We start from the raw sequence: 27,296 nt of genomic DNA on the forward strand, positions 1-27,296 counted from the left end.
ATGGATAAGGTGCATTCTTCCATGCGCAAACGACTCTATAGCTTGCCACATCAGTTTGGACACAAGGGTGCTATGACTCGAGACGGCGAAGACAGCGACAAGGACACTCGGAGGAAGAGTGTCAAGATGAAGCATCTTCCATCACCCTCCTCCACGGGGAGCTTTAAAGGTGTCAGCGAGGCCAAGAGCGGAGACGCGGAGACCGATGTGGGGAAACCCTTCAGAACCAACGTGAACGGCGACTGCCGGAGGTTTAGAGGCAGCCTCTCTTCCATCACCAGTCGGCATGCTCCAGACGCGGATCTGGCGGAGCAGAGGTGCCTCATCGCGGATGCGAGCCCCGAGGACGACGGTCCCTTGGAGCAACCAGGACCTGGAGAAAGCCTGGGCGCGCAGGGCGGTCGCGGCGAGGGGGCACAACAGGCGCCCTCTGAAGAACAGTCGAGTTTCGTAAAGTTGGAAGGTATCGATCAAATCATGCCGGACGATGAGCGCTTGTACCAGGCGGGTTTTATGCACAGGCAGTTTGGCGCGATGCTTCAACCGGGGGTCAACAAGTTCTCGCTTCGAATGTTCGGGAGCGAGAAGGCGGTGGAGCGCGAGCAGGAACGAGTCAAATCTGCAGGCTTTTGGATCATTCACCCATACAGTGACTTCAGGTAATCCCATGCCTAATCATCCGCTATACAAATGTCCCCACAGCCACCAGGACTCCAAAAACAAATAATTCTTTGCTCACATGTCTGAGCAGATTAAATGCAACATATTTGTCTTTTCCTAGTTGCTGTGTCCTTGAGCTTGCTAAGGATATTAAAATCAGGCCCATTCTGTTGCATTCACTAACCTCACCCGGTCATTTTCACCCTTTTCCTGTTCAAGTGACATTGATGCCATTCACATATTGCAAGGGCAAACAGTGTCACCAACGCCAGCTGTCTAGGAGTTTCTGTGATTGTTTTGCATTTATTACGTGGAACTTTCACTGGAACAGTAAGGGAAGTCAACTGTAATCTCTAGCTTTACTATAGAAATAAGTCACACAATCACATTTAGCCGTTATTTTCACTCAAACTGATCTGTCCATTTCGGCACAGGCTGGGAAATAGGGTGATCAAAATGGGTTAACATGACAAACAGAATTATTGGGAGCAACAATCAGAGGATTACGACACAATTTATTTAATGGCACTCTGGTCAGTGTGGCTGAATGGTCCAAGTTGGAGGGGGCAGTGCTAGCAGTCAGGTAGCTGAAATGGACCACATGGCCTTCGTCAGGATGGCGTCTAAGCCGAGCAGTTATGTGCTTCTGATCAGCGATTTCCACTTTGTTTTGATATCATTTGATATCTAAATGATATGATATCAGGGTCATACAGTGCAAAGGAGGACAACGTTGAATCAACACCATAAATAAAAATTCTGTCATCATTTACTCATCCTCAGGTCTTGTATGACTTTCTTTCTTAGTAGAAGATACAATCCATACAGTATAAGTAAAACCTTTTGTGTGTGTGTTTGTGTGTGTGTGTGTGTGTGTGTGTTTTGTTTGGACCCCATTGACTTCCATTGTATGTAACAAAAAAACAACCAAACTTTTTTTCAAAATATCGTCTTTTCTGTTCCACATATAAATTAAACTAATACAGGTTTGAAATGATATAAGGGTGAGAAAATTATGACAGAATGAACTTTAACTACACTGTTGTAGTTGTTTGAACTACACTGATTTTTTTTCCTACACTGTATAATTGTTTTGAATTTGTAAACAAAACAAAGATTATTGGAGTATTTTTTACTTAAAAAAATACAATTTCAGTCTTTCTACTTCAAAATGTAACATTTAATTCAGTGACACTATTAGTTGTCAAAATTACTAACTATTTCTTAACGGAAATTGTTTCTTCACCAAATATTTTAGTGCACTTGAACGAAATGGTGTTGAAATGATTTTCAGTCAGAAATCACAATTAATTTCAAAGAAAAGGAAAATAACACATTGCATTAAACATCTAAATGTTGAAGTAGAAAGAGTAAAATACTAAAGTATGTTTTTGTACTCCAATAATATTTGTTTTGTCGAAAATCATTTTTACGGTGTAGAAATTGTGAAAAAAGTACTGTTAATTAAGCCAAGACATTATCTCTTACATTTCATGTACCCATAAAATACAAGACAATGCAATATGTATTTCAAAATATGACTAAAACAACTGTAAAAATATAAATATGGAAAATCATATTCATACTAATGGGATACAGTGGCAAAATGTTTTTATTTTTTTATTTTTTTAATAGAATTTATTAGAATTTATTCCTTTAACTTATACTGGCAAAACCATCCAAAATGCTTATGTCAACTTAATAATAATAATATTCTTTATTGTCCATGGTGCTTTTAAATGTTACATCTCAAAGTGGTATACATAAACAAGTAAAACAACAAAATAATAAAATGAGAAAAGAAAAGAAAAAGATGCATTCAAAACACTTAAATAAATAAAATAATATAGAATTAATACCAAAAATTCAAGTAAAAGCTAGCCTAAAGAAATTAGTTTTAAGGCGAGATTTAAAAATGCGAAGAGATTTCGCTTGCGTTATCTCAATAGGTGAAGAGTTCTATAAATTTGGAGCTAATGAAGAAAAAGCCCTATCTCCCATTGATCTTGGAACAGTTAACAGACCAGTTTAAGATGAATGAAGGTTACGCATTGAGACATATGGAGACAAAAGCTCAGACAAATATTGAGGTGCCAGACCAAAGCCTCATAAGTAAGCATCAGAATTTTTAAATCAACCCTAAACCTAACAAGGAGCCAACTCAAAGACTCCAAGATATGTGTGATAGGATCTCTTATCCCAGTTCTAGTTAGGCACGACCTGCAATTTGTTTAGGGTAGCTTTTGAAACCCCAGTCAAAAAAGCATTGTAGTTAATCCGGGAAAATACAAAAGTGTTAATCAACTTCTCAGCAACAGGGAAGGACAGTATTGGACGTGGTTTGGCAATAAAGTAACCGACCCAGCTTTACGTAATTGGTGGGGTGAACCAATGAGCATAATCTCAGTCTTTTTATTCTTTTATCTTAGAAATACTTTGAGAAAGATGATCTTTCACAATATCATCAGGTTTTGAACGTATGCAAATTTGACTGTCATCTGCATAAAAATGACATTTTAGACCAAGAGGCTTCACAAGCTGACCAAGTGGAAAAGAGCAAGGGGCCCAAAATTGATCCCTGAGGGACTCCAGATTACACGACACCGACCTAAGACCTAAATCCACCCATGGTAACAAATTGCTTACGGTCTGTAAGACAGGACCTAAACCAATTAAGTGCAGTCCATCAATAACTAGACGTTTCTAGACGAGTAAATAAAAAATAATTATCTACAGTTTCGAAACACAGTATTAAACTTCAGTTTTGTGACTCTATTAAATGAATGTTATTTCAAGAAGCATCTAGATCTATTGAGTACCAAATGACCACAGTAGCAGGTGATTTGTGAAGTTTCATCTGTCACAAGAGGTACCGTCCTTAGTCGTGTGGCATTTTCAGGTGTTATTTTCACATTTGCCCTTGTCTCCTTCATCTTGAACTTGCTTCCCCTCAGCACTGTTAGGGAAGGTGATGGGCGATGCAGGGACTTCCATTTGCTGATTGCATCACCTGGTTGATGCAGAAAACGAGAAGAGAGTGTCAGAATGTGGAGAGAGGCTGTTGAGAGGGGGGTGGAAGGTTAGCATCAGTGTTCAATGGGTTCTGGAATAAGGGAAGCAAAGAGACACGCTTTTTAATGAATCACAGCAGAGCAGCTCTGTTCTGCAGTGCATTTAGAAAGAGCAGGAAATATAATTTTCCATTAAACAATATGGTGCATCACATCATTTCTCCATTAGTTTCAGCTGAAAATGAAAGCAGTGCTCTCTCACAGAGCTCAAAATTTAAATCATTGGACTCGTGTAAGCAAACATTATAGCTGTTTTTATTAAATTATGGTCTAAACATATTATTAAAGTGGATGTGGATTTCTCAAACAATTCAAGCGTTTTCTTCAGTGTTATAGATTTTTATGTCGCAGAGGTTAGATAAAAAAAAACTAACATATAATGTTTAATATATATTTTAATGCTTTTTATTGCCATTTTATAACAACTTTTGAAGGATCATGAAACTCTTGAAAAGTTAACAGATGTTCAAAGATATAAGTTGCAAATTATTGAAAATAATGATGGCACATAGCCTATTATTCAGAATATTTGGAGAAAAGTTTTTTCGGTTGAATTTTTTGAGTCATTTTGTTGTTGCAGTTTAAAAGTGTATCAGTGTAAAATTTTACTTTTATAAATAAAAAAACAGCAGATCTTTTCATAAACAATTTCATGAACAATTTTCATAACAGTTACATAAAAGATACCTGAAACTTATTTAGAAGAGAGAAGGAAAAAAATCTGATAGTTGTACTAAAATAAACAAAATTTTAACAAATTACTAAGATAATGTCAGCCAACATACCAATATGTTCATAAAATAACATACACAATCAAAAAAAGATTCAATATTTTTAGTGCAAAACTTGTTTGATTTGTTCGTGATCGTGTTGTGTCTCATGATTAAGCAGACGTTTGGACGTTTGTGGTCATAGGGTGATATTTTTCAAATGCAGCAGAGGGCCCTGTTTCATTCATCTTGATCTGGGTTGATTTCATGTGATTCTTTGCATGACGGCAGCATGACAGCCGCCCAAGTGCATCATAGCAATAGTCTTGCATAAACCTATTATTATGTACCCAACACATTAGCTTTCTGCAGGGAACTCCAGCGGGCAGAGCGACTGGTTGAGCTGTGGTGCAGAGCGTTCAGATGATGGCTAGATCTGGTGAGTAGAGTTGACACAGATTCCACAGAGAGATCATCACAATTGGAGGGATGGGGATTGAGAAAGACAATTAGGACTCATAGTATGCTAAGCAGCAACAGACAGAGGAGAATAGTGAGTGCATTTCTGGCAGATTGTAACAGAAAGCTGATTATTGCAAAGCCTTTTGTTTGAATAAAATGTGTTCCCTCTGCTGTCATTTAACAGTGGCTCCCGTCTGTCAGTTGATTTTTAGCCTAAAGAGGGTCATTAAAGATCCGCACGGCTTCAAAATGAAAAGAAAAGAAAATGTACACAGCAACCAATTACATTTTTGCGGAATTATACCTCCACTTTTCCAAGCTTTCTCAAATTCATACTCACTGGTGTACGTTTTATACTACAAATGGCATTGCATAATACCTCTTGTGGTTTCTGGTTGCTTATAGTGTAGTTCTCATGATGTATCATTTGTTTACACGTGTGAATTGAGAGGAGAGTAATGTCTGTAATGTGGTTACAGTGATACTATGGTTGATAGGATAGATATTGCATGTGCCTAATACAATTAGTGCTCTAGTAAGAGCGTGGGTTGACAGTGGCATTTATTTATATGCAGTAATACAGATAATTATGGAAGTTTACAGGCTGTAATATAATCCGGAGATTAAGTGGACCAAGAAAATACTGTGATGATGTAATATGATTTGAATAGCAATTAACTGGTAGTAGCAGACAGAATCTGTTTTGTTTGGGCTGATGTCAAGGGAAAGGTCTGGGGACAGTTAATTTTGTCAGCTTTATGACAGCTTTACCAAATTTGTGTTTGCTTGCTAAATGGCTTTAAATTCAACTTCATGATTCTATGCGAAAACTATTTTAATTGAACATTTTATGGGAATTGTTATGTTTCAGTTTTGTAAAAATAGAAAAAAATATTTGATTACAGAGATCACTACATTTATTTCGTTGTTGAACTTCTCTTGGTATCTGTGTGTTGCCTTCAGTTCTTACATAAGTGTACGGTACAAACCGTTCAGCACATGTTGCTGTTAAACGTATTCTTTTGCCCGCTTTGACCACTGGAGCATCTGTCCAAGGGTAAATGTCAATGGCAAATCCTTGATAATCTGAAAACTGGAAATAATCTGGCAGATTTAGTGACACTTCCTATAGATGGTTTGTTCTTGTTTAATCTCCTCCAAAGCTCATTTCATGAAATGTAAAATAGAGCCCTGCAATGCAGAAATGTGAAAGTGGTATCTTTCCATTTGGTTAAACCTAGATTTTTTTATTCCATTTAAAAGTAGGTATTTAACATATTTGTGATTACGGTATTATCTTGCCAGAAAAGCAGCAGATATAGTAGTATTATTCTGATACTTAATTTGCTCTGTTGTGTTATCTGATGTATTTCTTATTAAAACAGTAAGTTTAAGTGCGATATATCATGTCATTAAAAAGATACTAGTTTTGTTTATGTTTACGGTTGTTTATGCTAATGAGACTGCTGATAACAGTAACCTTCAGTCATGATCCAGTACTTTGGTTAATCTGCTTTTGATCATTTCTTTTCACCAACAATTTGTTACTGGAGAAAAAACACTGTGACCTATTTATACACAAGTATAAGGGCTTAAAATCGAACAGAGTTTTTTTTTCCTTGTCCATGGTGTCAGACAACACATAATCCCTCTGGACAACTCTGAAATGCTGAGAGCCTCGTTCTCTCTTTGCAATCCATATCGAGCTGGATGGTTTATCAACCCTCTGTGTGATTGATTTCTGCTTAATTACAACTCAGCAGCAAAGGACTGGAATTTAGTAACCAACCAAATGAAGAAGGCTAATCCACAACTTCAGATTGTAGTGTGCATCAAATGATGCGAAAGAATATTAGCAAGTGGGGAAAAAAGCAAGGCAAATACTGTAAGCCGTGTCAAATATTAGTGGAATTATTAAATGTTACATGCAACCAGAGAAGGCTCATTTTGGCATATCAGGGCTAATAGGGTAATTAATGCTGCGTTCAGCAATTATGGCGGCTTGTTTTTGTGTAAACGTTTCACCCAGCAGATCTTTTATTGATGAAATGGCGGTCCTGCCAGAGGTCTCCTGGATGTCTTCCAGCCGCTTTCATTTACATACGTACGACACATCCAATTACCAAACAGGGAACTCATCCATAAACGAGAAGTAATAGCCCAACCAGACAGCCAGCCATTTCCAGCGTCAGTCAGGGGCTGAGCTCATGCAGCGTTCTCAAGGAATCCTGAGTGCGATTAGTGTTTCTGATTGCTTACATCACAAGGATTATTTTGAGGAAATGAAGGCAGACGATTACATTCATGCATTTATCCAAAGCTACTAACTGCTTGCAAGGCATGCATCTTATCAGTTATATTTCCTGAGAACTAAATCATGACCTTGCTAGTGCATCACTTTATCTGCTGAACTGCTTGGTCTTAAAAATGCCATTGTTTCATTTTGAAACCATACACAAACTGTAGGTAAGTTTCAGGAAGAAGAATAATGTGAATGAAAATGTTATATTTCTTTCATTTAAGTATTATTTTATTGAGTATATTTTAGTATTATTTATATTCCGTAGATTAGATTTTATATTTCCAGATTTCATTTCATATATATTTAATTTTAACTTATTTTACAGTTTAAGTTTTAGTAATTTTAGTACTTATATTTTTATTTGTTAGTTGACATGAACATTTAATTTAGGTTTTTAAGTTCTAAATCTAATATCAATATTTCATTGCATCTCAGCTTTATCTCAATTACTCAAAATTATATTTAATAGTTTTTGTTTTAGATAAAATCAGCAGTATATAAAAGAAAATAATTAATTTGAACCGTAAAAAATATACTAGTGATAATGTTCATTATTTACTATTGTTTTCATAAAATAAAAATGTGCAATGTTAATTAAATAGATATTTTTTTTTATAAATATCTAATATTTATTATTATTATTAGTTAGCCATGAATAATTATTATCGATATTCATTTTTTGCAACTATTAAATTAATTTTCTATTATGAAGCAATATTCTAGCTTGCAGAATCAATTTTTCAGCTAAATAATTTCTGGGCTTGTGTCTCTGCACAACAGAATTGAAAAACTATTAAGAAGAAGCACTTAATTGTAACTTATAATATTTAATTGTCTTAATCGTTAATGGTTGCAAAGGTCATGTAGACTCTTCTGTTCTTAAGGTGTTAAATAAACACTTTGTCCCTTTTATATCCTCCAGGTTCTACTGGGACCTGATCATGCTTCTGTTGATGGTGGGCAACCTGATCATCATCCCCGTAGGCATCACCTTCTTTAAAGATGAACACACACCCGCTTGGATAGTCTTTAACGTGGTCTCTGACACATTCTTCCTGGTTGACCTGGTGCTGAACTTCCGCACGGGGATCGTCAAAGAAGACAGCACGGAAATCGTCCTGGACCCTCAGCAGATCAAGGTGAGGTACCTTCGGAGCTGGTTCGCTGTGGATTTCATCTCATCCATCCCTGTGGATTACATCTTCCTCATTGTGGAGACCCGCATCGACTCAGACTTCTACAAGACGGCACGAGCATTGAGGATTGTGCGTTTCACTAAAATACTCAGTCTGCTTCGGCTGTTGAGATTGTCCAGACTCATTAGATACATCCACCAATGGGAAGAGGTAAGATGCATCTTTACAGACTCTTAGATTGTAACATACAGTACTGTATCTATCACAAATAATACATTTTTGTTTGCTTGTGAAAATTAACTATGACATGAACCTTATTTGATATTCCCATACCAATAATGGAGCTGGCAATGGTATCTTTTGGTTGTGCTGAAGCAATATTTCTGTCTAACAAATACTCTCATTTCTCATAACCACAACTTTAACCATAATTTTTCAAAAGAAAAACGCTTCAAAGAATATTTCAGACTTAAAATGAAAGCTTTTTCAGAATGAGATTTGTGCTGTTGTGGTCCAAAGTGACAAAAAAATAAAATAAAAGTACCATAGAAGTAAGAACAAAAAAAACGGTGTAATTTAATACATACAATACCATTTAAAAAATTGTGTCGGCACAGTTTTTTTTTTCTTAATCGGGGATGCATTAAATTGATCAAACGTGACATTAAATACATTTATACTAGTGGTTGACTGACATTGTTTTTTTGACAGCCGATGCCAGTATCTTGGAAAGCAGGGGGGCGACAGCCGATATAAAACCTATATATATATATATATATATATATATATATATATATATATATATATATATATATATATATATAATATGTAAAATAAACATACTTACATACATAAGTACATACTGTAGATGAAAAGTATTTTTCAGAAATAAGTAAAAAACAGGGAACTCAGTATTTTGGGAAGTTTGTGTGCATTGGGAATCATATTTTTCAAATAAATCCAGGGTAACATTAATTTTACATACAGCACACAGTGAAAATGACATGAAAATGACAGTGGGCAAATGCATAAAGTGTAGCATAATTTGAAATCGCGAGTTCAAAGTTTAAAGCATTCAATTCACACTTTCTGACCGTCACACAGAGAACATGTGATCATTCTGGATAAAATGCACACTTCACAAGATCTCATAGCTGGACTTGGCAAAGTTTGCAAGGTTTGTGAAATTTAATGTTCATTAGCAGTGCCGTCGCTCCCTAGACGCAAAGTACGCAGTCTGCGTAGGGCACCAACTCCCAGAGGGGGCACCATCCCAGTTGCTCAAAAAAAACTTCTGCCATTCTCCCATGGGTGTTCGCGACCGCTCGCACCTCATGTTTCCTGAATATTCATAATTGATGGATGAACATCAGCATTTCGGCACAGAGAAAAGAAAGCTAAAGAAAGTAAAAAAAAATAAAAAATAAAAATAAAACAGGCATAAAGTTGGCTTGACCTTGGAGGTTCGAGTCTTAAATTTAGGGACCGTCTCTGAAGTTACATGCGATATTGGTATACACTTTTTTAACATCAGTGACATTTGAGGAGAATGACTTAAAGTCATAAAAACAACTGTAATTGTTCATCTAGGTGACAGCTAGAATGCACAATTGAATTGAATGTTTGATATTTATTCAAACAAACTGTAAGTCATATGTAAATTATGCTACTTTTTCACATGGGCTCAAACGCAAATTTGAAGCTCAATAGCATTTGAGGAGGAAGACTTGTAGTCATAAAACAATTGTAATGTGTTAATTTAGGTGTCAGCTACAATACACACCTTATACATTTTAATATAAATTAAATATATTATAAATCACTGCTTAATTTCCTTTTGCATGATTTCTTAATGCTTGAGACTATAAAATAAATTAGAGTCGTAATAAAGTTATAGCCATAGGTAAATGTCGAGAGCTACAATTGTAATTTGTAAATAATACAATTTATTAATTTACTTTTTTATTTGATTAAAGTCCTATTTTCACCCCATAGTAATTGTTTTTTTTCATCATCATATTTGAGGAAGTCCTGCTTAGGGCACCCATTTGGCCAGCAGCGGCCCTGTTCATTAGACATTCAAAGATTTGTTTAAATGATAAAAGGCGTATTTTGCTTCATGCTGACAAACGATGAAGTATTATAATGTTTGCATTTTTTTTACTAATAATATAAAAGCAATCGTTATTCTACGTTCTGTATACATTAATTCTTTTGTTTAGCAGTCTATCTGATTATTAGACAGACTTCTGTCCATATTAGACAGAACTGTTAATGACGATAACAAACAAGAGAGATAGTCTGAGCACTGCCGCTCACAGCACCATCACAATTAAAGTCTGGTGCGCCTTCCGCGCCATCAAAATAAAAGAAAATGTATTGGCCAATGCCGATATTTAAAAAAAGCCAAATATCGGCAGAATTATCGGCCTTGGCGATATATCGGTTGACCACTAATTCATACTGTTATAAAACATGTCTAATTCAAATAAATGTTGTTCTTTTGAACTTTCTGTTAATCAAAGTGTCCTGAATTTTTTTTTTTTTTTTACAGTTAAATGGCAAAAAAAAATACATTTTCAACATTGATAATAATAAGAATGTTTCTTGGGCAGAAAATCTGCATATTAGAATGATTTCTGAAGAGCAATGATGCTGAAAATTCAACTCTACCATCCCAGGAACAAGATACATTTTAACAATTTTAACAATATTTCCCAATATTGCAGTTTTTACAGAATTTGCGATCAAATAAATGCAGCCCTGGTAAACATTAAAGACAATGTGGCACCTTTAGGTTTGAAACAACCTCAAATAAATGCAAATGTTGGCTGAAATTTCATTTTGAATGGACTGTTTTTTTAATTACAGTGAGAATTAACAGTGAAGTTGTTATAGGACCAAAAATGGAGTTGATCGAAGAACACATCCTACTTGTTAAAATCCCAGACAGAAAGACACATAAACTTCCCAGTCGTATCTGAAATTCAGAGATTGCTTGCTTTGCCATCACTTGGATTTAACTTTAGCTCTGTCAAAGAATGGCAGCAATTAGCCACGATTACAGGCAGCGCTGTTACTCAACCTAACCATTGTTTGTCCATGGCAAAGTTAAAAGCGTCCACCATGACCTTTTAATTGCTTCGATCGCCCAACCCTATCGGCCCTCAACCTTGCGAGTTAACGGAAATCTATTGGAATCTGCACTTTCATTACTGCTATTTGGAAACGCCACCTTTTTGTCCACTGAGGGGTGGTGTTTCATCGGTGCTGTTATGGATTGTGGGTAACATCAGCATCTAGTCTGGCCTCCCACTGATCTCCTAGGAACTATTAGTGACATTAGCAGAAGAGATACAGTACCTTATGTAATACTCCACAAGCCAAGTGTTTTGCTACTGAAAACCAGCTTAAGAACAATGTGGCCTAGAATTGAGTGGGGATTACATCTTAATTGTGACCCAGTGTGGCATATTCTACATCTCTGACCTCTTTTCCTTTTAGATTTTCCACATGACCTATGACCTGGCCAGTGCCATGGTGCGCATTGTGAATCTCATTGGAATGATGTTGTTGCTGTGCCACTGGGACGGATGCTTGCAGTTCCTGGTGCCCATGCTGCAGGATTTCCCTTCAGACTGCTGGGTGGCCAAAAACAATATGGTGGTAAGTGTGAAGGGCCGCTCTGTGTCTGTTTTCTCTTTATCTTTCATCGGCAGAGCTGGTCATGGTTTATTAATCCCACATTTTCAAGTTATTCTGAGATAAAGTAAATAAATAAAACTGAAGATATAAATGCAGCAGAATATAATAGGGGTTGATACTGCTGCAGAATGAATGGCCTGGATGAAGCATTTTGAATTATAGAAAGCTGTTTTCACCACTTGTGAGTTTGATTTTACACTGAGAAATAAAGTCACATTGTGTGTTACAGTTGTGAGTAACAAATGTGCATTTGCGATATAAAAACTCACATTGTTATATAGTTGCAATTTAATCTGTCCCTGATAGCATTTGATTTATTTTCACTGAATCTTCATGACCCCCAGAATATTTTGTTATGGATAAGGTATGATAAATTTAGGTATGAATACCTAAACACATGCAATACGTGAGAAAGAGCAACTGTTTTATTTGTAGCTTCAAGCATTCTTTTTTATAGACACTTGAATATAGGTAAGCAACATATTGAGCTGAAAAAAAATATTTTGTTGTTGTTGTTGTTGATTTTTATCAAAGATTACATCTAGATCATAAACAGCACAATGATAAATCACTTGCATCAACACCCCCAAAGCTTGCACAGTCTTTAACCACTTCCTGGATAGACATTTCACTCCATAACATTACACAGTTTTCATTGGAAAAGTCGTGGCCTAATGGTTAGAGGGTTGGACTCCCAATCGAAGGGTTGTGAGTTCTAGTCTCGGACCGGACGGAATTATGGGTGGGGTTAGTTCTCTCCACCTTCAATACCACGACTTGGGTGCCCTTGAGCAATGCATTGAACCCCCAACTGCTCCCCGGGCGCCGCAGCATAAATGGCTGCCCACTGCTCTGGGTGTCTGTTCACAGTGTGTGTGTGTGTGTGTTCACTGCTCTGTGTGTGTGCATTTCGGATGGGTTAAATGCAGAGCACAAATTCTGAGTATGGGTCACCATACTTGGCTGAATGTCACTTCACTTTATGTGCTGTTTATTTTTAAAGATCACATTATTTGTCATATGCATCTGCTTACTTATGAGATCGCTCGTTTTTGCATCTTCATGTGTTTTTGATCGAGAGATTCAGGTCTCATTTAGAGCGTACAACAGTGAAAACACAGAAAGCAATAAAGTCTTCAAATTGCAAGGAATAAAGTCATATTGGTAGATAAAAAGTCATTATTATGAGTAACTAAGTTGGAGTTAAAAGAAATAGTCACAATTTGGATATATAGGGCCCTGTGCAATATGGCTCAACCCATTTAGACCATATGCCAGGCACGCAACCGTTTTCCCGTCGTTAAACTAGCACAAGTGGACTTAGACACGACCTGAGTGCGAACTGCGGCATGCACTTTAGACCATGTGCTTAGATCGTTAAAACAGTGCCCATAAAATCTAATTGAGAGGTGTAAAATCATATTATAAAACATAAAGTCAGAATTTAGGGAAGTAAGGTGGCAATTATGAGATAAAAAAGTCAGATTTTGTTAAATAAAGTCACATTCGAAATATAAAGTCACAATTATGAGAAACCAAGTTGGATTTATGGAAAAACTAGTCACAATTGATGGATAAATTCATATTATGAATATATAATGTCACAATTGGGCAATATAAATTATAAATTTAATTATATAGTTAAAAGAATATATATATTTTTTTTAGATATAAAGTGAATTATGAGAAAGTAGTAAATACAAGAAATTAGGTTGCAATTACGAAAAATAGTAACAAGTATGCGATATAAAGAGACAATTACAAAAATAGTCAAACTGCAAAAGAGAAACCCACACTGTAAGATATAAAGTCAGAATTTGAGAAACAAGATAACAATTACAAAAAATAAAGTCACAGGTGCATCATATCCGTTACCTGCATGATAAGTATTTGACCCTAAAGTGCCAGACCGAGTGACTCATTTTGCTAAAGAAGAACACTGTCCGTGACTATGATTCATTAGCATTTGCAAAACAGTACCTTCAGCTTTCCTCCATCTTCTGATATCAAGAAAGCGCAGGCAGCGTTCATAAATGACCCTTCTGCTAAGGGATGTGATATTTCCCTTTCTCTCTCTCTCTCTCTCTCTCTGGCCTTTACTGTGCCTCCTTCTAAATCCTGCCAGAAATATATAGAAAAACTGTCACCAGTCTAACACTCTCTCACACTCTTTCTTTCACATTCTGTCTTTCGCGACGCTATTTTCTCTCCTCTCCCTCCCATTGGTCCGTACCTTTGTCCCTTCTCAACACTTCACCAGCTCTCCTATTTCTTTTGCTCTCTATCACAATTGCCGTCTTTCATGCTCATAATTATATTCATGCTTTAATTTGGGTTCTTTTTTCTCTTTATCTCTCCCCCGCTCTCTCTTTCCTCACAGAATGACACATGGGGTCAGCAGTACTCTTATGCCCTGTTTAAGGCCATGAGCCACATGCTGTGTATCGGGTATGGCATGCACCCTCCGGTGGGCATGACGGATGTGTGGCTGACCATCCTCAGCATGATCGTGGGTGCAACCTGCTATGCCATGTTTGTGGGCCACGCCACCGCCCTCATTCAGTCACTGGACTCCTCACGCAGGCAGTACCAGGAGAAGGTTAGTGAAAGAGAGTTGGCTCAGGGAGGCTAAAGTGTGGGTGTTTGCATACATTGTGATGTAAAAGGAGTTGTTTTCTGTTTCATTACATAATGTAGGGGAGCTTAGAGCTAAACAAAATTTATTCACTCATAAATAAGCTAATTATGATACCTACCCTGCTCTATAAAATGTGTGTTTTTTTTTTCATTAACATATGAGGAACATTAATTGAGGAATTATTCTGGGAATATCCATTTTGGATGTATGACTTTGTAATGCCCTTGGAACCCAGTTGATATCTATTTAATTTTGTTTGTTAAAAGTTGCTAATGATGTTAATGCTAGATTCATAGTTATGAAATAAAAATTCAATTTGTGAAAAATAAATTGTAAATGTATTATAAATATTATCTTACAATAATAATAAATAATATTATATATTGTTAAATAATATATTGCTAAATAATGTACAGCCATATAAATGATAATATATGAATATTATTTATATAATTTACATTTGTATATGTTCACATATTTACACATAAAAGTAGTATATAAAGTATATTTGATGAGTTTTTTTATGTTTCTGATCAAAGTACTGTAAAAATAGTAATATTGTAAAATACTATGAATATTTAAATTGATATCTATTTTAATGTTTTAAAATGTCATTTATCATTGAAAAGCTAAATTTATAGCACCCATTACTCCAGTCTTAAATGTCAAACGATCCTTCAGAAATCATTATAATTTGAAACCTTTCTCCTTATTATTATCAATGCGAAAAACATTTGTGTGCTTAATATTTTGGGAAAAAACATATTTTTGAAAAGATATTTTGATGAATAGAAATGTCAAAAGAACAGCATTAATTTAATATTTAAATATATTGTAACATTGTAAATATACTGTCAATTTTGATCAGTTTTATTCCAAAAATATTGTACTAACCACAAACTTTTGAATGATAGTTTGTTATATTAAATTGATGATATTAACACATATAACTGTTGGCAGGTAGGTTAATTATAATTGTAGAAAATATATACTATATTGAAAACCCCCTAAGAATACAATTTTCATTGGTAAGCCAGCAAATAAGGTGAAGATCATTTTAATGAGGGTGGGCAGCTGCCATTTCCCACTTTGTTGAGCAATGTAAAGATTTCCCAGCAGACAAAATTTCCTCACTCCGAGAACCCAGAATGCCTTTGAAGTCCTGTTTAAAAATAGAAAAACCAGGGTCGCAAGCAGACGAGTGGAGAGAAAAATGGTAAATGACGACGGTTTGTGAGTTTTGAGCGGTGCTCGAAATGCGGTTTGCAAGTCGTAAGGCTTCTGACCTCTGCGGTGATCAATATTCAGTTTTATCGTGTCTGTAAGTGTGCTGGAGCGATAATTAAACTGTTGCCATTTTTATGAGAAGAAAATAGCAGTGCTTTGACCTCTGCTGTGTTACAAGATTCAAGTCAATTCAACCCAACTGCGGTTGTCAGGGCAACTTGCATTGTTGATAGAGGATTGCATATTGATGTGAGGTTCCCTCCTTTTCTTCTAAAAAGGATGAAGCCGTTTCTTGCATGCAGCGAATGTTTTGATTTCTCAAAAGCTGTATGCATGAAGGCCGATGGTCTTGATTATGGTTTCACAGTAGTGTTGTTTTTGGTAGCCTTTTTAAATTTTAGTTTTAGTCTAGTCTTTGTCTGGAGCTGTCATTTTAGTTTTTATTAGTTTTAGTCATGTTCATACTCTTTTTAGTCTAGTCTAGTTTTAGTCGACGAAAACTGATGACATTTTAGTCTAGTTTTAGTGGACGGAAACTAATTATATTTTAGTCAATGAAAACTAATGACATTTTAGTCTAGTTTTAGTCAACGAAAACTGATGACACTTTAGTCTAGTTTTAGTCGATGAAAACGAATTATATTTTAGTCAACGAAAGCTGATGACATTTTAGTCTAGTTTTAGTAGACGAAAACTAATTATATTTTAGTCAATGAAAACAGATGACATTTAGTCTAGTTTTAGACATTTATTCTGGTTTTAGTCAATGAAAATAGTATTTTAGTCTCTTTTTAGTAACGCAATTCTATTTAACCCAGTCAATATAGTACAAGTAACTAGAAGTATAGACGAAACCAAAATTTTATTTTAGCCAAACTCATTTCAAACAAGGTTATCTTATTATATTATTGTTACCTTATAGATTTAAGAATACATTCATTCCAAAAAAAAATTCATCAACTCATTTATCACAAGACTTGTACTGGCCAATGACGACTTCTCACCGGTGATTCCAGAAGGTTTTAGAGGACGATTACTGTTCGTTGCTCCCCTGTCATTTCAAAGATTAGTACAACAGCGAACGTGACAAGTATAAAAGCCTTATCCATTCGGGAAGGAGCGCTCACGGTCAGCGGAGCCAGGCAAAAGTATAAATCCCATTTAATTTTGTTTGTTGTCTTGAATCGTTTGAAACGGTTCACATCTCCAATAAGCATTAATCCACAAATTACTGAAGTTGTTTACTTTTTTAACATGACTGACACTCCTTCTGAGTCTAAATAAACCAATATCCCAGAGTAATTCATTTACTCAAACGGTACACTGACTGAACTGCTGTGAAGAGAGAACTGAAGATGAACACTGAGCCGATCCAGAAAACTACTGCCAATGAATCGATCTGTCCGAAAGAACCGGTTCTCGGAAAAGACCGAACTTCCAATCAATACACGATTGGGGCTTAAGGAAGTGATGTCGGTTGCATCAGACATATCAAACAGGAATACTTTTAAATAATAATTACGTGACTAAACAAGAGACATTTTAGAATAGTTTTTATTTTGTTAACCACATATGTTCTAATTTTTATTCATCAACAGTATTGCATTATACATTTAATTATAGTCATCATCACATGACCAGCATTTTCGCTGCGTCTCGACTCGTTTCCCTCACATGATAGAGGTTCGTTGACAATGTTTAGTCATAATTTTCGCTGACGAAAGCAACACTATTTCATAGTAAATAATTTACAGTTCCTCTCCACATCTGATCGAAAGGTTTTGAAGACACAAACACACCAGGAGAGAGAGGAAGATTCGGTTAGGTAGAGTTCAACAAAATGTCTGAAGTTGTCCTGTTAAGTTTCATTACCGGCTTTATTTGGGCTTTCACACCACTCTCCTCAGTGTCAATGTGATTACCAGCATCCATTTCCAGAAAAAGGACGAATTCCAATGACACACTTTTTTTCCTGACACCATGAGTCATGCTCGCCTTACTCTGGCATTTCGGCGAGTGACTTCACACCCTCGCTGGGCTCCGCGGTTGAAACCTAACTGTATAGCGTGACATTATTTCCTGTTGTTTGAACACATCCTGCTAGCTTTGTCCACTGCCCTTGAATATGATAATATAAGAGCCACTCGGAGAGGAGTCTGCCGAGGAGTCTGCGCCGGTGAGATGTTCACAGCTGACATGGCAGGAACATTAGCATGTGGAGAAGGGCACATTGGAACCAGCTTCTGTCGACAGCCGAGACAGGAGTTCATGGAAGCAGGAGAGAGAAAGCAAAATGGCTTGTGACAGAACAAAGTTTATTAGAAAGGACAGCAGAGGCAGAGAGCCGTGCGGCGTAACGTCGACGAGCCGCAGTGCTGCAGACACTCTCTGCCAGTTTCGGAGACACAAATGAAATAACAAAGGGACAGTACAAGGGGATCGTGGGTAAAATAAACCCTATCAATACTGTATGTCCTTCCTTGAAGTGAAAGAGACAGACTTGGGAGAGCGGGACCAACAGAAAGACAATGATAAATGTGGAGATGTGAAAATACTGCCGAGCTTTGCAAATGGAGCCTGGGAAGGCTGCCGTAAATATGGAGCCGGGGAGTTACACTGACCAGACTGTTGTATCTAAAGACATTTAGTCAATATTTATTTATTGGTAGTTGTGTAGTTAGAGACAACTCCTCAGAGTCTGCTGACAGTTTAAAGACTATTTACACCTAAACATAAAATCATACATGACAAGACTTTGAAAAAGACAATAGATTATGAAGAGCTCCTTTGTTCCAAGTACAAAAATATTGGACTGTGATCCTTTAAAAAATTAATGACAGTACTATTATAAATTGATGGTATCAGATGGTAGGATCTCAGTACTTTGATATGAACTATGGTAATTAATTATTACCATATTCATACCATTATGCATATGCAAATTATTCTGATGTTAGAAAAAAATATATAAAATATTTTTTGATAATTTTTTATTTTATTTAAACTAGGTAATTTTTGCTTTGCTTTCCTTCATGGTTTTGTGTGTGTGTTTTAATTTTGTTATATTTTTTCTGTTTTCTGTTCTTTTGATTGTTTTCTTTTTTCTTTTTCTTTTTGTTTTGTTTTGTTTTACTTTTTATTTTGTTTTGTTTTTTGTTTTGCTTTTGTTTTGCTTTTGTTTTGTTTTGTTGTTTTCATTTTGGATACCAAACAAGGGTCACTTGTCAATTAGATTTGGTTTGGAAACAATAATCCTAAGACTCTACTGGATAAACTAAGCACCTATGGGATAAACTGGAATCTGTCTATCTATCTATCTATCTATCTATCTATCTATCTATCTATCTATCTATCTATCTATCTATCTATCTATCTATCTATCTATCTGTCTGTCTGTCTGTCTGTCTGTCTGTCTATCTAATTTTTCTTTTTTTGGCTATTTTTTTCTAAGCATGTAGATAAACATGTAATATTCAGGTTGATAATATTTGTGTATTTGTCATTTGAACAGTACAAGCAGGTGGAGCAGTACATGTCCTTCCACAAACTTCCTGCAGACATGCGACAAAGGATTCATGATTACTATGAGCATCGCTATCAGGGGAAGATGTTTGACGAAGAGAGCATTCTGGGAGAATTAAACGAGCCACTCAGAGAGGTTAGTGGTGACATATAACCAAGTTAGTGTATACTTTAATTGCATAGCTTGTATTAAAGTATTAAATTAAATTCTATCCACTTATTTTGATATTCTTCATCCTTCAATTACAGGAAATCATTAGTTTTAACTGTCGAAAGCTTGTGGCCACCATGCCGTTGTTCGCCAACGCGGATCCCAACTTTGTGACCTCCATGCTTACCAAGTTACGTTTCGAGGTGTTCCAGCCAAGAGATTATATTATCAGAGAGGGGACGGTTGGGAAGAAGATGTATTTCATCCAACACGGTGTACTAACTGTTCTGACGAAGGGCAGCAAAGAGACAAAAATCTCTGACGGGTCTTACTTTGGAGGTAAGAAAACAGTTAGCATTGGTTTGGATGGTTTGATGCTACTTTCATTTGATTCATGATGTTTGTATGATGATAGTTATGAAATGTTGCTTAGCATAAAGCACTTTCTTATATAATCTAATGTGGATGAATTGGCATTTAAGTTGCAGAAAATAAGTTTGTGTTTTTATTAGAGAGGTTTTATGTGCTTAATGTTCAGGCTGGTACCACCGTGTTCTTCAGTGTTATCTGCTGGTTCTCCCAGGGAAACAAATCAGTGAATGGCCACACTTTTGGAGCCTGGGGAAATTCCTCACCCAGCATAAGTTAACCATTCATGAAATTAATTTCACTCACAAGATTGAGGAAGGAGGGGAAGATAACAGTTTGAGTTTAGCTTTGTCATCAGAGGCTGTTCACTGCAAGTTTTCTCATTATAATTTCCATTGTACATATCCAAATAGATTTACCTTTTCTTTTCTTTTTTTCTTTTTTTTTTTGAGAATGCATTACTAGTACTGCACACTGCAAAGTATATGATGTATACTGCCTACTATTTTACTATTTCGGAAAAAAAATAGAATGTGAAACAGCACACAAAAGTATATATACATACAATACCATTCAAAATTTGCGGTCAGAATTTATTTTAAAAGAATCAAGATGCATTAAATTTATCAAAAGCAACAGCAAAGACAATCATTTATACTTTAAATAAATGCTGTTCTTTTGAGCTTTATATTTATCAGAGAACCTTGAAACATGTTTCAGTTTCCTCAAAACTATTCAACATTGATAATAATAATAAAGATAATGTGTCATGGTACTACTGTATATGATTGCTATACTTTTATACACCATGAAATATAAATATATGAGATACCATATTTAATGGTATATGGAAGAATAGCAATGCCTTATAATAGAGTCAAAAAACATTTGTATTGCTGTGGTACTATGTTCCATGTAACCATGTTACCTGTTGAAAAAAAACCTGCATATGCGGGTTAGGTATGTTTTGAAGATGGCAGCTGGTTTAAGATGATCCTGAGCAGGTTCTGACCTGGAGCTAGTTGCTTAGGATCAGCAGATGCTGTTTGTTTTTTGTTTGTTTTTTTCAACAGGGTTGTCTTTGTATTTTTATGCATCATCTCATGTTAATTTTTTGATGTTCCCTGACCCTCACACCACCTTCTCCCCCCTTTCTATCTCAGGATGTGTTAGTGAGTGTGTGTGCTCTGATGGAGTGGCTTTTGGCAGCATGTCCTTTATGACTCTGGCCATGATAACTAGACAGAGAGAAAAAGAGTGAAAAAGAGAATGAGAATAATGTCTACAGCCTCGTCTACCTCCCCGCCTTCCCTAACAACACTACTTCATCTTTCAGGTTCTTGAAGGACCAACATCACCTCGTTCAATAATCTTAAAAGCGCTATAAGCTACTATAATTGGAATACAACACATACAATGTTTTTACTACCTAACAGGTCAATGAATTGGCTGTCTTTAACAGTAAAACTGTTTCTGTGAGTCTGACAGCGAAAATGTACCTGAGCACATGATGCATGTTATCCAATCAAAATTCATATAGATTTTTAGGTTTATCAACAAGTTGTCATTGTTCATTTTAAGACTTTACTAGATTTATGTTTAAAACAAGCAAGTGAAAACTGATCTAATTTGTGCAAATCAGTTATGAAGCTTTGTGGGAGTTAGCAAAATGGCTAACAGTCCTTAGCAGCTTTAACCATACAGTTAACATAAAAGTATAAAGAGAATCACGCAAATTCACTTCTTTAGCTTTTAAAAATGGTATGAACTAGTATGTGAACTTTTAGGGAAAAGTAATACTGTATTTCTTAGGTGCAAAGGCGAGATACTGCCCGAGAAACACCCAATTACCACATTAGTGTTGACAGTCCCCTGTGTCCTCTCCTCGAACCTCCTGCTTGTCTGTCGCTTAGAAACTTTCTCTGTATTTGAGATAGAGCTTTTACTCTGTGATCTGACTGGACAGATGATGGCCGAAGACAACTCTTAAGCTGTCAAAATTTTATTTTAATGCTCTGGCTTCAGATTAAAAAAGACCATTCGAAAAAGCAACCACGAAGTATATAAAGTCTGAGTCACTGCATTTACAGCATGTATGTTTAATTCATGGTGCCCACTATTGTGAATATAGTGCTGGAGTGCTCTAAACTTAGGCTGAAGAAACATGTATGTTTAATGCTCAGTTAGGGGCAAGATGCTAGGGTATACCCATTCATACATACATTTACATACCCTTTATTCTATTATTTATACACATAAACACACATATATACTTAAAACTGTACATGTACTTTCTGCATGGTTGCTCTTACAAAAAGAGTAGTATACATGTTCTTCCTGTGTGGCTTTCAAGTTGCTCATGTTGCAAAATGTCCACAGAGATCTGTTTGCTGACTCGAGGCAGAAGAACAGCCAGCGTAAGAGCTGACACGTACTGTCGACTGTACTCACTTTCTGTGGACCATTTCAATGAGGTGTTGGAGGAGTACCCCATGATGCGACGCGCCTTTGAGACCGTAGCCCTCGATCGGCTTGACCGCATAGGTGAGAGCTGTCAGTTCAATAGACCTACCCTTTTCACAGCTGTTCTGAGATGCCCTTGAAGAGTGTAGAGTTTAATAGGCGGCCACATCTTGTCCCTTGCTTTCATTCAAAATATTCAATTTGACCATTTATCCAAGAACCCCTGTTGATCAAGTCAGGGGTGTCCCTGAGCACCACTTTCCTGCAGACTTCAGCTCCAGCACACCTACCTGGAAGGTTCTAGCAGTCCTAAATGTGTTGATTAGCTCAATCTGTTCAACTGGGGTTGGAGCTACACTCTGCTTGAAGGTGGCTCTCCTGGAGCAGGATTGGACACTCCTCTAACTTAAGTAATGTCAGTGAAAAAAGAATGATGAAGCATTAACACCAGTAAATTTTGGTTAGTTTTCATTTCATGTTGATGAGGCATGTAAGGTTATCATTTAAAAGCATGCTTTGAACTTTTATACAGTTTGTTTGGATTTACAGTTAACTTTGATAAATGGAGACGTCTGCACTAATTTGCAAGCATTAGCTCTGGAATTGCCAGTTGGAGCAAGAAACCATTCCATATTAAATCAAATGATACCAAAATAATCAAAATACCTTTTTGAGTTTGTTATCCATACATTTCTGTCTTCCTTTATTTTCTCACAGGAAAGCGGAACTCTGTACTCCAGCACAAGGTCCAACGGGATCTCAATTCTGGAGTTCTGAACTACCAAGAAAATGAGATCATCCAGCAGATTGTACAGCATGACAGGGATATGGCCCATTGTGCCCACCTTATGCAGACACCTCCTCCAGCTTCTCATCCAGCAGTGACTCCTTCTCACACCCCCGTCATCTGGGCACCTCTTATTCAGGCTCCTCTACAAGCTGCTGCAGCCACCACTTCAGTTGCTATTGCCCTTACTCGCCACCCCCATTTGCCCCATACTCTCTTCCGACCCCCTGTCCCACTGCTTGGCTCACTGAAAGACCAGCCAGGGTATGTAAAAAGGTTCCCAACGGCACTTTCGAGTACTGCTGCATTTGGTGGCTCCTCCTCAACCAGCTCGCAGTTCAGCTCTTGTATTGAGACCCCAATTCTGGACACACTTAGGACTGAGAGATCATCTACCTCCACACCTCCACCACCATCCTCAAGCTCTCTGTCATCCGCCATCACAACAACAGTAACCACCACCACCTCCAACATCACAGAGTCTTCCTTCTACCCCCAGAGACCCCTTGCCTCCCATGGGTCCAAAGACTTCAGTATTTCCCAGCTTCATCCTCAACCACAACTTCCTCAGGCCTCTTTCCCCGGCATTGCTGCGTCACTTCCTGGTTTTTTCCAACGAGGTGCACTTGGAGGAGAGGCTGTCCAGTTTGCAGTTCCCCCTGCGTCCACCCTTACTCCTTTGATAGCACACTCAATAAGTCCCATCCTGACCCAACTGCATTCATCTCAGCCAAATCCCCAACAAACAAAACCAATTCAAGATTTGACTAAAGTTGAAAGGACAGCCTCCCAGTCTTCTGTAATAGAGTCCCCTGTCCGCCCCAGCAGCATTATTGAACAAGTCCCAAGTCCAACAAGTATCTCATCCCAACATACTCAGATTGATCTTCAGCTAGATGTTCTTTCCAAGCTTTCTCAAGAACCATCTGCTCTTGCTTCCCTTGCACAATATGGGTCGGGAAATGCGTCCCCATGTAGCACACCCTCAGCCTGGAGCCCAACATGCCAGAGTCCTACAGTGAAGAAGATGAGAATCTCAGTGCACAGCCACCCTGCTAGCATCTGTGGATCCCAAAGCTCACTCCTAGCCCCTCAGACACTGTTCCCACCACCACCTCAACCAAGAGAAAGGGGCGGATCTCTAGTTGACTTACCCTCCCAACACTTAAGCACCATTTCCATGTCTCTCCCTAACCCAGGACTACCTGAAAAGTCCAAGCCAGTTGGAAAAGGACCACAGCCACCGGACTTATCCCATCACAGAGGATCTGCTTCAGGTTACTTGCCACTCCCGTCGCCCCCTCTCCTTATAAAACCATTTAGCTCAAAACCTGGTCATGTTGACCTATCAAGACAAACTTCTAAGTTGTCCATAACTCAAACTGGATCCTCAGGTGGGTCACCAGCCCATGGATCTAGTGACAGGTCGACCCCTGGGACTCCAGGCTTGCACCCCAAACTCCCATCGAACTTGTGAGAATGGATTGCACCCTCCTACGATGAGTGAGCAACATTTTTAATACGTTGAAGACACTGACATTTCTCACCAGAGAAGGAGGGTGTATGTTTATCTGCTTGGATTTCTATTGGTCCAATGACCTCCCTATTTGTTAAGCCAAAAGAAGGAATGGACCAACAAAACTGACCGGAGAATGAAGGTGTGACTAAAATTTGTCTTCCAGGTTCTGTCAGTAATTTTTGCAATATAATTGTTTGATGAAAAGACTGTATAGGGATATGCAAATTATGACTTCCAAAAAAAAAAAAGTTACTTCAAAGTAATACTTCTTAAGGATGTATGTATGTTTGTGATTGTGTGTGTGTCTGTGTGAGCGACTGCTTTTGTCATGTTATAATAGTGTGCTCTTTTTAAAGGAGGGAATTATGCTGGGTCAGGGAAGCAAAGCTACATTCGTCGCACTTCATCAGTTGGGCATCATCTTGTGTTTTGAAAGACCACGCCGTACAGGTCTCTCCGGGCAGGTGGCACAGATATATACAAACACAAACACAAAGGTACACAGATAAATTCACACATGCACAAACATACCTAGCCCTCAAATCCCAATTATCTAGACCTAGTATGATCTTTCCACTAGACCTTGACCCCATACATACCTCCTTGCTGATGAAGAGGTACTGCTTAGTATCTATGGCCTTTCCTTTTTGTAACAATACTGCCTTAGTGTCTGGACACCAGGGAACGACACCCTCACTTCCACAACAGAACTGAGAATATTAAGAATGTTTTGCAATCATTTTGTATGTGCTTTGTAAGTGAACTTGTGCAGTACTTAAGCAATAAACTGTATGCTTGGTTTTTGTACATGCACAGAGGTTGAACTGTAAATTGAAGCTTTCTTCCTGTCAAACAAAAGATATTGGATGATTGTGACAATGGCAATGACACAGTTTAAAAAAAAGCCCATTGCAATTACCAAAGCTTTTAAGTTAAGACCTGTAATTCCAATGTCATGTTTAAATTTGAGTTTGTATCTGTTCATATGCACATTTTGTATAATTGCAGTAAGCCAATACCCCACAATCTGCATGAGATTATATATGCTTTCTGGTTGTGCAATACATGTTTCGGTTAGTACGTGTTATATTTCATATCTGTGAAATTAAACATTTTTAACCATTTAAAATGTATTTCAGCAGAGGTACAACAGACTAAATAACAAAAACAACTCTGCTAACACAATAGTTAGCCTAGCACCTGCTATGATATGCCATATGTGGCTGGTGGTAAAAGGAGGAATAGTATTTTTCTAAGTGTCCTTCCTTTTGAGCAAAGCTTACACAGGTGGATCGTGAAAAATCCCTGCTTTAGCCCAGGTTATTATATATTGTATAATTTATATGATTTTATAATACATGTCTATGTATATATCTATTGTGTATGTGTATGTGTTTGTTAATCTGTATCTTCATAATTTAATATATATACTGTCATCATCAGTCTGCATATACTGTCATTATACATCACTTGGTCCTTCAGATCTTGATTTTCTTCCATTCTTGCAATATGCATTTGATTATCATATCATTCATTTCATTTTTTTAGACCCTGATTTTTTCCAAGTTAACATCATTCCCTGCACTGAAGTTGGATAAATTTGCAAGGCAAAATCCAAATGAGAGCGGTATGTGATTAATTTTAATGTGTTAAATATCAAAGCGTCCAAGAGCTTTTTGTTAGTATTACAGAGAACAAGTTACACTGTAATATTTCTCTTTTTCAGGTCTGAGTGTGTGGATGAGTGTTTTCTGTGCATTTATGTTGTAGCATTTTATAATATTCTGTGCATTTATTATTTATCGTAACCAAAGTGAGGTATCATTAATGATTGTTATACAGCGGTATTTTATTAAGAGGTGGTCAAGTATTGGTGGCCTGTGTATTCATAAAGCATGCTCATTCCTTTTATTTTTCGAGCATTGTAATAATCCAAAACAGAATTTATGGTCAGTGTATGGCAAAATATTTAAGCCATATGGCATATCCGAGATGGACAAGTTGTGTCATTATGCATCAGTCCACAGTGCACCATCACCATCAGTAAATCAAAAAGAAGAAGAAGAAGAAAAAAAAGCTTTCTCCTGCAATATGTCCCCTTCAGAACTCATAGACATATTAGTGCAATATTTTCACATGGACTATGAAAAACTTCCATCGGTTATTATTATATTTTTTAGTTTTTAGTTGAAAGATGACCAGACTTGCCATATTTGGTCAGTGTTTCACTGTATCATGATTATAATAATTATGGTAACAATATGTAACATGACTAACATGCTTCAGATTCAAAATATAACAGAATATAATGTTCATCATGAATACTGAATAATCATGTATGTGCAAATATTCATGAGTATAGCTATATAATATTTCATTTGAACTATGTTAATCGATAAATAGCTGTAAAAAATAAAAATAATAAATTGTTTTGTTTTTCTTTGTTAAGTTTGTGTTATGTCCTTTATTTCTCTTTGTCTCTTCCTGACCAGATTGCATCTTGAGTATAGGACCTCCCTGTATTTTATTAGATTTAAAGCCTATTCCTGTTATTATTACATTAATTTTTTAATT

The 27,296-nt window shown here is 36.8% G+C and overlaps 1 protein-coding gene across 1 annotated transcript; it reads left to right on the forward strand.

The window, feature by feature from the left end:
- LOC127946751 (potassium/sodium hyperpolarization-activated cyclic nucleotide-gated channel 3-like) lies at nt 1-27,170 on the forward strand. The gene is made up of 8 exons (XM_052543493.1): nt 1-659; nt 8,128-8,551; nt 11,846-12,007; nt 14,427-14,645; nt 19,423-19,569; nt 19,683-19,923; nt 22,333-22,497; nt 23,134-27,170. The coding sequence occupies exons 1-8, from the start codon at nt 1-3 to the stop codon at nt 24,678-24,680; spliced, it is 3,564 nt and encodes a 1,187-aa protein (XP_052399453.1). The 3' UTR covers nt 24,681-27,170.
- Nucleotides 27,171-27,296: the final 126 nt, after the last annotated feature.

This window comes from Carassius gibelio, chromosome A25 (genome assembly GCF_023724105.1).
Source record: "Carassius gibelio isolate Cgi1373 ecotype wild population from Czech Republic chromosome A25, carGib1.2-hapl.c, whole genome shotgun sequence".
Classification (NCBI taxonomy): Eukaryota; Metazoa; Chordata; class Actinopteri; order Cypriniformes; family Cyprinidae; genus Carassius; species Carassius gibelio.

Excerpts from the sequence above, each read along its gene's own strand:
- LOC127946751 (XM_052543493.1), top strand. The coding sequence starts at position 1 with ATGGATAAGGTGCATTCTTCCATGCGCAAACGACTCTATAGCTTGCCA. Across the intron at positions 14,646-19,422 it reads GCAGGCAGTACCAGGAGAAG|TACAAGCAGGTGGAGCAGTA; the intron begins GTTAGTGAAAGA and ends TCATTTGAACAG. Across the intron at positions 19,924-22,332 it reads TGACGGGTCTTACTTTGGAG|AGATCTGTTTGCTGACTCGA; the intron begins GTAAGAAAACAG and ends AAATGTCCACAG.